Below are 13,677 nucleotides of genomic sequence, written 5' to 3'. Positions count from 1 at the left end.
TGAATACATATTATACATAATTTTGATCATTCTTAAAGGAAATCATAAAACATATAGGGAAATGATAGTAATTTTATTATCTATTTTATTTAACCCTTTGAACCCTGACCAAATTAAGCAATAATTAACTAAAAAGACAATGTATTATTAGAGGGTTCTGGGGAAGAAACTATTGGAGTAGAAAGATCTTTTACATCTAGGGATCTCTACAGTGTGGGGGTGGGATTTAGCAGCCTGTCGGGTTTGTCGAGGGTGCTCACGTCGTGGGGGCACAAGTGATTGCAGTTCGTCAGAGCATTCACCACTAAAATACTTGTAGAAAAGGCAGAGGGATGCAACATTTCGTCGATGGGACAGAGGCTGAAGCTTAGATGCCAGTTCAGGGCCTATCAGGTTTGCGACTCTCTTTTGAACCTTGTCAAGGAGCGAGAGACTAGTAGCAGATGCACCAGCCCAGATGTGGCAGCAGTACTCCATACATGGGCGAATGGTGGCCTTATAGAGGTACAGGATACTTTCGGGTGTTAGTAGTTTTCTAGCACGGTAGAGAGAGCCCACCTTTCTTGCAGCGGCCCTGGCAATGCCTTCAATGTAATTGTTCCAACTCATGTTTCCTGTGAACGTTAGGCCAAGGAGTTTGAAAGATGGACTCTCAGATAAAGAGTCGTTGGCCATTGCTATGGGTGGTAGAGAGGGTTTCTTGTAATTATTGAATGAAACTAGTTTAGTCTTGGCAGCATTGAACGCGACCAACCACTTTTGTCCCCATTCCACTACAGATTGGAGGTCTTCCTCTAGTGTTTCTGCCATTTCTTTAGAAATGTGTTCATTCGTCTTCCTGTCGTGCCTGCCATAGAGTGTAGTGTCATCAGCATATATACCCATCTCAGTGGCAATGTTGTCGGAGAGGTCATTTATGAAAATCAGGAACAATAGAGGTCCAAGGATAGAACCCTGGCACCCCCGCATTTATATCATATTGTTTAGATGTACGACCGTCGAGGACAACCTGGATTTTTCTCTTATCTAAGAAGGATTTAATTATGTTAAGTATTCTACCAGTGATACCGTATGATCTGATTTTACTGAGGAGACCCTCATGCCATACCCTGTCAAAAGCTTTAGATATATCTAGAGCTACCGCTCTGCCCTCCCCCGCTTTATCCAGTGAATGGTATATACGTTCAGAGATCACAGTTAGGATGTCTGCTGTGGAACGGGCTTGTCTAAATCCATATTGTTTGTCAGTCAGTAGTTTAGCATCTGTAAGATGATGGACTAGAGCATGGTTAATTATGGTCTCAAATATTTTGGCAAAAAGTGGGAGGAGGCTAATGGGGCGATAATTTGATGGGTCTGTCCTTTCGCCAGAATTCTTGAATACTGGTACAACAGAAGCAGTTTTCCAACAGCCCGGAAAGCAAGCTTCATTAAGGCATTTGTTGTAGAGTTTGGAGAGAACTGGAGCTACTTCGGCTGAGCACTTTTTTAATAGCACAGCTGGGATAAGATCGGGTCCACATGCTTTTGAGGTGTCAAGGTTTTTTATGATAGCATGCACCTGAGCAGGGGTGGTTTTCAGATCGTCTAGTGTGGCGTCTGTCCGCATAGGAAAGTCAGGTAGGGAGTGGTTGGAAGGGTCCAGTGTGGAGTTTGAGGCAAACCGACTGGCAAGCATGTTAGCCTTGTCAGTTGCTGAGGAGACAACCTCGTGATTGTTGGTTAGTGGGGGAATTGTTGATTGCCCATTATTTACTACACTGCTGTAGATTTTCCAGAAGTCTCGAGTTCCTAGTTTTTGTGCTTCGATGCGCTTTTTAGTGGTTTCCGTAAATTCTCTCTTAGCTGTCGCTATTTCTTTCTTAACGTTATTTCTAGCTTCTATATACTTCAGTCTGTTTGAACTAGACTGATGTCGGTTAAACCTACGGTATGCATGCTGCTTTTGAGCAATGGCAGTTGCACAAGTCGACGTAAACCATTGGGGAGAGTGGGGCTTACTATAAAATTTTTGCATGGGAACATGCGCTTCGATTGCAGTTTTGAACCAGTCAGTGGTCTCGTTTGCACATTGTTCAGCAGGGAGAGAAAATATTTTTTCCATGGAGCATCTCTAATTAGTTCCCTGGTGGCTTCCCAGTCAGCCTTATTATAATATCTCGTTGTTTTGACCACTGGCTCTTCAGTTTTGGGTCTAGAGTTTAGGGCGATTTCAACCATTATCACTGCATGATCAGCGTTCCCAAGTGGGCTGTGGGCCTTCGTTATGCAGTCATCGGGAACTGTGGTCAAAAACAGATCTAGAAGTGATGCGTGTTGTTCTTCCTGGTCAGGGAAACGGGTTGGAAACGTAACAATTTGTGATAGGGAGTGAGATATAGCGAAGCTATGGGTTGTGCTGCCCGCTGCATCTGTGTGAGTAGAGAATTCAAGCCAGTTTTTGTGGTGGACATTAAAGTCACCAAATACATGTATTTGTGCGCTAGTGTCGAGGGACAGTGCCGTGTCTATGCTGTCAGATACTTTGTTTATTATGGAGCAGTCCTGAGTCGAGGGAGAGCGGTAGAGAAAATAATAGTAGCTAATATTGTGTTGCATGTTTAGTCTAAAGCACATAAAGGCTTGATCATCTGTTTCTAGGTTTGTTTCTCTAGTCAAGGGAAGGGTATTACGAATGTAAACTCCAAGTCCGTGCATATGTCTGTCAGAGTCCTTACGGCAGAGTGGGAGATATCCAGGCATGTTAAAGTGGTTAGAGGGAATGGAGGAGTGTAGGCTAGTCTCACTTAGTGCTAAGATATCCGGGGTATTTGTTAAGAGAAATGCTTCAACATCAGCTAAGTTAGTTCTAAGCCCACGGATATTTGTGAATGAGAGCCTCAAGGGAGGAGGCAAGTTGAATTTGTTTGTCCCTAATCCTGGTTTAAGCTTATTTTTAAATTGTACTGTCGTCATATTTTTTTTTTAAAAGTTTCGGTAAGGGGGAGCTAAACAAGAGGTTATGCAGAGCTTCAGACATGCATCACAAGTAGACCATCAGCTGACCTTTCTCCAATTAGGATTGTGGCCTCAGGAAAGCCCACCGGGGATGAGTGCAGGGTCCCTTTCCATGCGCGTCATGGCACTACAAACAACCCGATATTATTCAACTGTTGATGGAGCAGCCGCTCTAAGCGCTACCAAAGAGTTAGGGCTCCTGTACTACCAGTCTGGAACAGCAGCCAGGAACTGTCAATCCGGTACCCTCAACCCATTAGAAGAAGGTCAACCCAATCTAATCGCTCAGGCATATCTTATACTCAAGCACTCCCAAATGTTCAGTTTTAGGGGTGGGGCGTGCTGGGAATGGGGAAGAACGGCGTTCGTTGCCCTAGCCAGGAAACAAGATCTACCGCTGGGTGTTTCTGTCGAATCACCGAGATAGTGTCTCTGCGCTTGACTAATAGGCAAAGAAGGAGTATGGAAGCCGGGCGATAGACAGAGCCTATCTACTCCTTAAGCAATTTAGGTTTGCAAACCGGTGAATTTGTTTGAGTCACCAGCTCTAGGAAGGTTGTCATCCAAGACTGAAGAGGCCTCTCTCCCCTTTGGTTTAGTTTCAGAGTTTTCCTTCTCCTAGACGGATGATCTGGGAAGACCTACTGGGTCCGTCAGCCCTGAGAGGGTTTTCTCCGCGCCTAGGTTCTAATCCAGGTATTTCTGCGACCCCGCGTGGTTAGTGTTACTGGGTTAGTTTGTGGGGGATTATATCTCTACTGATTAGTTACACTCCTCAAAGTGATTTAGGGACATGCTATTTACTTGTTAATGGATAAAGGGGGTGGGTGAAGTTCATGCAGTGTAAGCGTCTATGATTGTAAGAGGGCTTGTTAGGGAGGAGATAATGTGGTTTTAGTCTTGCCCTTTTTTTATTTTATTAATGTTAGCTTAGGTCTAGGATAATGTTACAGTATGAGTAGGTATTAAGAATTGAGCTACGAGTTGTGCCCGAGCTATTTTAGATGATAGGAGGGTTAAGATGTAAGTGCAATATAGTATGGATAAGACAGCAAGTTTTGAGTCATGCATAATTAGGTGAATAGATATATGGGCAGGTTTTCAGTAGGTGCAAATAGAGTTGAAGTTGTAGTTATTTTCTAGTAAGAGTCATGGGGCATTTTGCATAACAAGGAGTGTCGTTTCAATAACGTATTAATCGTTGCAAAACTCGAGGAGACAGTTGCGTAGTGTAGATCGCTTTGTTTCTGAGTACTTTGGCTGTTAAGTACCTGCCTCTGTGTGCATAGGCTGTTAAATCCCTTACTGGATAGGAATGAGCTGTAATGCATGCCTTAGAGGTAGAGATGTATAGATGTTTAGTGATGGCTATTAAAACATTTTGCATGTGAGGGATTAGGGGCTGGAAGTTAGCGATTCAACTACAGATACGGGGCAATGTGGGAGTTTAGTGGCGGATAGGTTGGAAGGAGTAGATTGTTAGCGTTCAAGAGAAGAGGGGTTATTTATTTACAGATAGATTTCCATTAGGATTTTTGAGTTACAGGTAAGGTTTAGTTTGAAGAAGAGGGAACTTTTTTTTTCTTTTTTTTTTTGCATGCAGGTAAGACAAACGCAATCGTCTTGGAGGTAAAATGTATAAGATTTCGTAGCTAGCTTTTAGGTTTTTTCCACGTAGTTATAGGAAGTTCGTTGGGAGTTGGAATTGTAGTCATTAAGGTCAGGCGCAGAGTGTTGCATCTATTCAGAAAATTAGCCCTAGTATCACAGCTGGGATTATGTATATTGCAGTTACAAATAGTGACAGTTAAATTATGAGCCACGTGCAGTGGTTTGGTATGGTATGGGTATCATGGAGGACACTTTAATACAAGCAAGCATACGGTGATTGCATATATTAAGTATACTACTTAAATAAAGTTCTTCTGTCTTCTATAGTATAAAGAAAGGTATTCCTAGCTCTGTTCTGTATTTTTGTATAAACTATTCGTTTCCGAGTAAGTTCTGTCCACAAAACGGCTCGCATGGAACTAAAATGTTAAAGACCATTTCGACGCATATGTAGTTAGAATGCATTAAATAAATAAATTTGAAGAGAAGGTATAAACAGTTGGTTAAAGCTAAAAGAGAAAAAATAAATAAATAAAAAAATAAAAACAATAAAAAGATAATAGAAACAGCTCGCATGGAAGCAAAGAGTTAAAGACAATATATACGCATATAATTAAAATACATAAAATAGTCTAATTTAAAAAGCAGTTGCCATTTTGGTAAGATTAGGATTTGTTAAGTCACTTAGCTGTTTTTTTCTTTGCCCACTACATTTTGTCGCGACAGTCAGCGAGCGTAACCAAGTTCTTAGTGTGAGGTACCGTCGGTGGGGGCTTCGCTTTCTTTCCCCGGATTTTGTATCTATTTATAGAGCGCCCATGTGTATGATAATTTTTTTTTTTTTTTTTTTTTTTTTTTTAGGTTTAGGTTCTGTCTTCTATAGTATAAAGAAAGGTATTCCTAGCTCTGTTCTGTATTTTTGTATAAACTATTCGTTTCCGAGGTATTGATGCACAACCCTAATCTTCAAGTGATAATCTGCACACGGTTGAGTACAGCTTGCACTTCCTCATCAGTCAATCCAAGTGGGATGACATCATCTACGTAAGCAAGGTCAGACATTATCACGTTTTATCCAACCGCAACTCCCTCATGACTTTGAAGGACTTTGTTGAGGATATAATCGATCACATAGCAACAAAGCAGATGGCTATAGGTTGCTGAAACACTCAATGATTTTCAAGGGTACACAAAAGGTTGAAAATCTGATTAATAAAACTTTGCCGGGTCAAAAGCTGCCTTGAGAAAGGCATGTGTGAGTGTCACGGACACTTTGGAATCAACGCAACGCAGCAGGAGAGCTGCAAAGGCCTTTACCGTAACATAGTTTAATTTTTAAATAGGAAAGGGCATGCTTCCACCAGGCAATGCCGGCTAACAGGTCCTGCTAGTAAAATAATAATTAATAATAAACTAGCAGGACCTGTGGAAAGTCCACAGGGGAGTCATTCATATGTAATATATTGATGTTGGCATTTTGTAGAAGTTCAGCATTAATGGAGATGCTCTAATATTATTGTAGCTCTTTTGTTAAAACTGCAAAATTATTTATCTTAGCTAGCAGGGACATATGCTTACATAGATATTTTAATTCATGTTGATTTCTTATATATTATTATAGAGTTAATGTTCTATCAATTTTTATATATTATAAATTTGTGATTTCAAAACTAAAAAATATATCCATATGATTTGGGTGCATAAGCTTGAATCTAAACTGAAACCAAAACTTATGAATATATATATATATACATATATATATATATATATATATATATATATATATAAACTTGAGTTCCTTCAGCTATAATCAAAACCGAAATAAAAACTTATGAAGAATTCTTGATAAAATTATTTATATAAAAAAAATAGATTACTGAAGTGCTATCAGCTATAATTGAAACAAAAACTTATGAAGAATTCTTGGTAAAATTATTTATTACAAGAAATGGCAGTCCATAACAAACGACTCGGATGTAAGCATGACACACAAAATAACACACACGCTATCCTATTAATATGTAGATAATAAAATTAAATAAAAAAAATATAAATAACACACACGCTATCCTATTAATATGTAGATAATAAAATTAAATAAAAAAAATATAAATAACACACACGCTATCCTATTAATATGTAGATAATAAAATTAAATAAAAAAAATATAAATAACACACACGCTATCCTATTAATATGTAGATAATAAAATTAAATAAAAAAATATAAATAACACACGCTATCCTATTAATACGTAGATAATAAAATTAAATAAAAAATATAAATAACACACGCTATCCTATTAATATGTAGATAATAAAATTAAATAAAAAAAAAATATAAATAACACACATGCTATCCTATTAATATGTAGATAATAAAATTAAATAAAAAAATATAAATAACACACACGCTATCCTATTAATATGTAGATAATAAAATTAAATAAAAAAATATAAATAACACACACGCTATCCTATTAATATGTAGATAATAAAATTAAATAAAAAAATATAAATAACACACACGCTATCCTATTAATATGTAGATAATAAAATTAAATAAAAAAAATATAAATAACACACACGCTATCCTATTAATATGTAGATAATAAAATTAAATAAAAAAAATATAAATAACACACACTCAATCCTATTAATATGTAGATAATAAAATTAAATAAAAAAAATATAACACACGCTATCCAATTAATATGTGGATAATAAAATTAAATAAAAAAAATATAAATAACACACACGCTATCCTATTAATATGTAGATAATAAAATTAAATAAAAAAATATAAATAACACACACACTATCCTATTAATATGTAGATAATAAAATTAAATAAAAACATATAAATAACACACGCTATCCTATTAATATGTAGATAATAAAATTAAATAAAAAATATAAATAACACACACGCTATCCTATTAATATGTAGATAATAAAATTAAATAAAAAAATATAAATAACACGCACGCTATCCTATTAATATGTAGATAATAAAATTAAATAAAAAAATATAAATAACACACACGCTATCCTATTAATATGTAGATAATAAAATTAAATAAAAAAAATATAAATAACACACACGCTATCCTATTAATATGTAGATAATAAAATTAAATAAAAAATATAAATAACACACACGCTATCCTATTAATATGTAGATAATAAAATTAAATAAAAAATATAAATAACACACGCTATTCTATTAATATGTAGATAATAAAATTAAATAAAAAATATAAATAACACACACGCTATCCTATTAATACGTAGATAATAAAATTAAATAAAAAATATAAATAACACACGCTATTCTATTAATATGTAGATAATGAAATTAAATAAAAAAAATATAAATAACACATACGCTATCTTATTAATATGTAGATAATAAAATTAAATAAAAAAATATAAATAACACACGCTATCCTATTAATATGTAGATAATAAAATTAAATAAAAAAATATAAATAACACACACGCTATCCTATTAATATGTAGATAATAAAATTAAATAAAAATATATAAATAACACACACGCTATCCTATTAATATGTAGATAATAAAATTAAATAAAAAAAAATATAAATAACACACACGCTATCCTATTAATATGTAGATAATAAAATTAAATAAAAAAATATAATTAACACACACACTATCCTATTAATATGTAGATAATAAAATTAAATAAAAATATATTAAACACGCTATCCTATTAATATGTAGATAATAAAATTAAATAAAAAAATATAAATAACACACACGCTATCCTATTAATATGTAGATAATAAAATTAAATAAAAAAAATATAAGTAACACACGCTATCCTATTAATATGTTGATAATAAAATTAAATAAAAAAATATAAATAACACACACGCTATCCTATTAATATGTAGATAATAAAATTAAATAAAAAAATATAAATAACACACACGCTATCCTATTAATATGTAGATAATAAAATTAAATCAAAAAATATAAATAACACACGCTATCCTATTAACATGTAGATAATAAAATTAAATAAAAAAATATAAATAACACACACGCTATCCTATTAATATGTAGATAATAAAATTAAATAAAAAAATATAAATAACACATACGCTATCTTATTAATATGTAGATAATAAAATTAAATAAAAAAATATAAATAACACACGCTATCCTATTAATATGTAGATAATAAAATTAAATAAAAAAATATAAATAACACACACGCTATCCTATTAATATGTAGATAATAAAATTAAATAAAAAAATATAAATAACACACACGCTATCCTATTAATACGTAGATAATAAAATTAAATAAAAAATATAAATAACACACACGCTATCCTATTAATATGTAGATAATAAAATTAAATAAAAAAATATAAATAACACATACGCTATCCTATTAATATGTAGATAATAAAATTAAATAAAAAAAATATAAATAACACACGCTATCCTATTAATATGTAGATAATAAAATTAAATAAAAAAAATATAAATAACACACACGCTATCCTATTAATATGTAGATAATAAAATTAAATAAAAAAAATATAAATAACACACGCCATTCTATTAATATGTAGATAATAAAATTAAATAAAAAATATAAATAACACACACGCTATCCTATTAATACGTAGATAATAAAATTAAATAAAAAATATAAATAACACACGCTATTCTATTAATATGTAGATAATGAAATTAAATAAAAAATATAAATAACACACACGCTATCCTATTAATATGTAGATAATAAAATTAAATAAAAAAATATAAATAACACACGCTATTCTATTAATATGTAGATAATAAAATTAAATAAATAATATAAATAACACACACGCTATCCTATTAATATGTAGATAATAAAATTAAATAAAAAATATCTAAATGTTCTTTTGGTATTCTTACATAATTTGACCCGGATTCTCGGGAATTCCCGTCAAGCATGGATCAGGCGAGACCGGCAATCATCGGTTTCAGCCAAGCATTGTTCAAATGTTGAAACACTAAATTGATTTTTGATTTTTTTTATTTACATCACTGACAAGAAGAGTTTTTTTTTGTTTTTGTTTTTTTTATGACTGTACCAAATTGCAATGCGGAAACCCTCCTTCCAATAATAAACAAATATATTCTGCCGGGGACTATAGTCGTATCCGACTGTTGGAAGGACCTATAACAAAGTAGGAGGAGAAGGGTTCCACCAACCACCTGACAGTGAATCATAAGTATGCATTTTGTAGTCCCTGCGACGAAGGCAACAACGAACCACGTCAAGAGAATGTGAGAAGGAAGCAAAACAGCGAAACAAGCAAGATGAGACTAACCGGGAGCTTCTACGTACATATTTACTTGAATTTATGTGATGACAAAAAATTCAGAAACGATCCTTTTGTCTCCATCATAAATCACATTTTCGAAAGCTACCCGGATCTTGGAGCTTCCTTCCATTTTCTTTTACCTATCCCCTCCCCCATCTCCCTCCCTCTTTGCCGTCGATGACCATTTAACAGTTGACTGACCAAAGTAAAAGATTCCTAAGGAAATATCCTCATCTCGAGAAAGTTCTTCCGCCAGCAATGAACAGCCATAAAAAAAAAAAATTTTAATAAAATATTCAGTTTTCTTTAAAAAAATAAAAAGATAAATTTTTTCCTGTACTTTCATCTAACAATTTACGCTTTTGGATTGAATTGGATTTCAGCAGAATTGAATTTTGGATAAATACAAAGATTTCTCTATAATGTTTCATTGACCAGTCTTATATTTTCAAACTCATCTGATTCATTTATAGGCATTTGATTTCGAAGTTAATGAGAGTTGTTTCCCTTACATTATAGACGTTATAGACGTATTTTAGTATTCAAATCTTGGAAAGGGGATTAAACTTTATTATAAAGATAAGATAAACTTTTTAATCATTTCAATTGTCAAATATGCTTGCAAATAAATGTAAACTTACTTTAAATGTAAAAAATATAAATATAGATATGGAGGAGTATAAGGAATGCAAGGAACCGGTTGTTGTATTGTTGTGACATGAACAAAATTGTTATTGTTATTTGTTCTTGTTATTTTCATATATCCATTTATTTTTCAAGATAATCACAATACAAATAAGTAAACATACACTTCTACAACCGAGATGGTGGAGATATTAATATTTGAGAATATCATCTCTTTTTCAAAAGGAAAGAGACCAAAGAATGTCCTTCAAAAAAAAAAAAATCATTGAAAATATCGTAAAGCCGAATTGGAGATAGTAATAGGTCAGCTGCAAAGCAAAAATAGGTTCACACTAGTGTTGGGACGATTGATCGGAATCGGAAAAATCAGAGCATTTTTGGTATTGGAATTGGAAAAATTTGCGCACATTTTCCAATGCCAAAACCGATTCCTTTAATTATCTTTTTTATTTAATTTTGGTTTAAGAAACATTTTCCACTGCTTGTAGCAATAATAAAATAATAAATATTTATTGATTTAAACTTCCAGTAAGTATGACCTTCACCTTCACCGAGGTGAACGATTTATATGATCTTCACCGAGGTGCGCGACTTGACACACAAAAATAAACCGCCTCTTAATCACCTGCTAACGCACGCGTCACTGTAACGTCCAATGACAACAACAACAACAACCTTCTCACTCGACCTGCCTTTATACCACTATCTCAATCCCTTCTCTTGCGCATGCGCCTGTAGATTCCTGACAACCTCGAGACTTCCGCTTATAAAAACCCAAGTTTTGTTGTCGCGCATGCCTATACAAGGCACGTTTGTTGTGTTGGTAAGTACTACAGTAAGATCATCCACTCACAAGTGTGTTTATATTTGAGAAAGTATATGCACATTAAAGATGTGTTTTTACAGTAATCAAGTCAAAATAACACTTTTATGGTTAAATATTAAGAGATTTATAAAGATTCGGAATCAGGAATTTAGTACGGGATCGATAATTGTATCAGAATTGGGGAAAAATATTGGAATCGTCCCATCACTAGTTCACACATAAGGTTTCTTTATTTATTATCATTTATTATCACTACAGACATTTTCATTTTTATATTTTTTATATTATCTTATTATTATTATTTATTATTATTATTATTTATTTGTTAATTTATTATTTATTATTTGGCGTCATTTTTTTTTGTTTAATTTTAGCAAATGAGATATAAGTTATTCTTTAAATCATGACTGGAAATAAGTCGTAATGGGTGCTCATCAATCCACCATGTGTCGTAATGGAGACAAAGTTTAATGTTAAATCTATTCTATTATGCTTCAAGCAAACTACCTTTCTCTTTTAAAAATAAATATATATTAGTAAATTGAAAACTTAAAAAAAAAAACATTAATACTATTTAAAACATTTATCCACAAAAATAATTATATGCAAAAAAATTTAGTTAAATACAAATAATTTTTTTTTAAGTTTTCAATTTTATCAATATATATTTATTTTTTATTGCATTCATTTAAATTTAAACTAAGTTTATATTAAAAATATTCAACTGGAAGGAGCATATATAATGCTAGCATTAAAATCATCATTGATTTTTAAGCTTTTTGCTTATTAGTTTTAATTAAAAAAAAAAAAGGTGGCTGGTTAATTTTAAAGCATCTAAAACCAAGCTTCTCTCTTTCCATCATCAACACACTGACCCACATCTGGCCCCAATTAAAATGAATAGCTCTCGCCTTAAGGATGCTGCATGTTTAAACAAGCTTATTGGTCTTCAATACTGATGTGAAATGGAGCACATGCATCAAATCCGTTGCCAAAGTTACTGGAAAAAAATGGTTGGATCATTCTGCTGCTCCAGTAGATATCTCACTGCTGATGGAATTCTCTACCTGTATAAGATCCAAATATATCCGAGGATATACATTGGGGCAGGAGCTGCTCGGAGCACCCTATCCTGCCTTGTCAACTTTTCTAGATTTGCCTACTGTTCCAATGACTACCATTAACCCGTATCCTCGAGTGACCTCCAGACCTTGATATGTGGTAACCTTTTTGTAAAAAAAAAAAAAAAATCTAAAACAATGAGCCAGTTATCTATTTTTTGTCATTTTTTTTGTTAATATTTCAGTGTTTCCATTGTTACCGTTGTGGTTGAAAGTAAATGGTCAACACACCACAGAATTAATAAAGACAAAGGATTAAAAGAAACAGGTTTGTTAATATTTATTTACTATTATTTATAGTTTTACATTTGCATCAACAATATTATAAAAAAAAAATGGTGCTATTACTAGTTGTTTTATCAGTAAAGTTCATTCTTCTAATAGTCATAGTGTAGCAAATGAGTTAAGAGAGTCGTCTCAATTTCAAATTTTCCTATTGACTTCTTGCATCCCTAACCTGTGGCTGCTACACAATTTGTTGTGATAATTGTGACTAAATGTCTTCGGACAACATGAAAATGAAGAGATCTCTCATTTCGAGTTCCCTAAGTTTGGCAAATTTCCAAGAACCACATAACAGAACGCCATGTTTAGTGTGATCGACATGAACAGTTTTCACTAGAAAAATATATAAAATCCCCTATTCTAGCATTCCATTAACAATTTCAACTACTCCGTAATTTTTTTGTCTCATCTAAAGAGGAAGGCAGTGCACATGGTTAGAAAGAGTTTGAGAGTTTTGATTGCAAATTTCAAGAAATGGGTTCTGAAATATAAGCAACCAGAATTGAGTGATTTAATACATTGGTTGGAACATTTCAAGAAAGCATGCTAAAAGAATGCTGAATTGATCTTATTAGAAATTTGCATTCAAATCTTGATAAGATTGCTTAAAATCTTGATAAGATTGCTTAAAATCTTTAGTTTTCATGTCAAAATGTTAAAATAGAAAGTATTAGCCTGTACTAGCATTTCACTGCTTCAGGTTTATTTTACTCCGTGCAATTGATACTTTTTTGCCCTTTTCAAAATTAAACGCATATTGTGATGTACATGACAGTTTAATCTATATATTATTACGCTTGTCGCTTTGACCGTTATCATCGTGACCATCCCTTAGA

The 13,677-nt window shown here is 32.7% G+C and overlaps 1 protein-coding gene across 2 annotated transcripts in view; it reads left to right on the top strand.

The window, feature by feature from the left end:
• Window positions 1–13,677, top strand: part of LOC145269160 (protein JTB-like) — a 46,403-nt gene that overhangs the window by 17,396 nt on the left and 15,330 nt on the right. For both annotated transcript variants that reach the window (XM_080124772.1, XM_080124769.1), the window contains exon 3: window positions 12,742–12,824. In XM_080124772.1, coding sequence (XP_079980898.1) covers window positions 12,742–12,824 — 83 coding nt within the window. The remainder of the gene's footprint in view (window positions 1–12,741; window positions 12,825–13,677) is intronic.

This window comes from Euprymna scolopes, chromosome 4 (assembly GCF_053919585.1).
Source record: "Euprymna scolopes isolate OS-2025 chromosome 4, ASM5391958v1, whole genome shotgun sequence".
Classification (NCBI taxonomy): Eukaryota; Metazoa; Mollusca; class Cephalopoda; order Sepiida; family Sepiolidae; genus Euprymna; species Euprymna scolopes.
The sequence above is the reverse complement of the archived record's forward strand: the minus strand, read 5'-3'. Positions and strand labels throughout refer to the sequence as shown.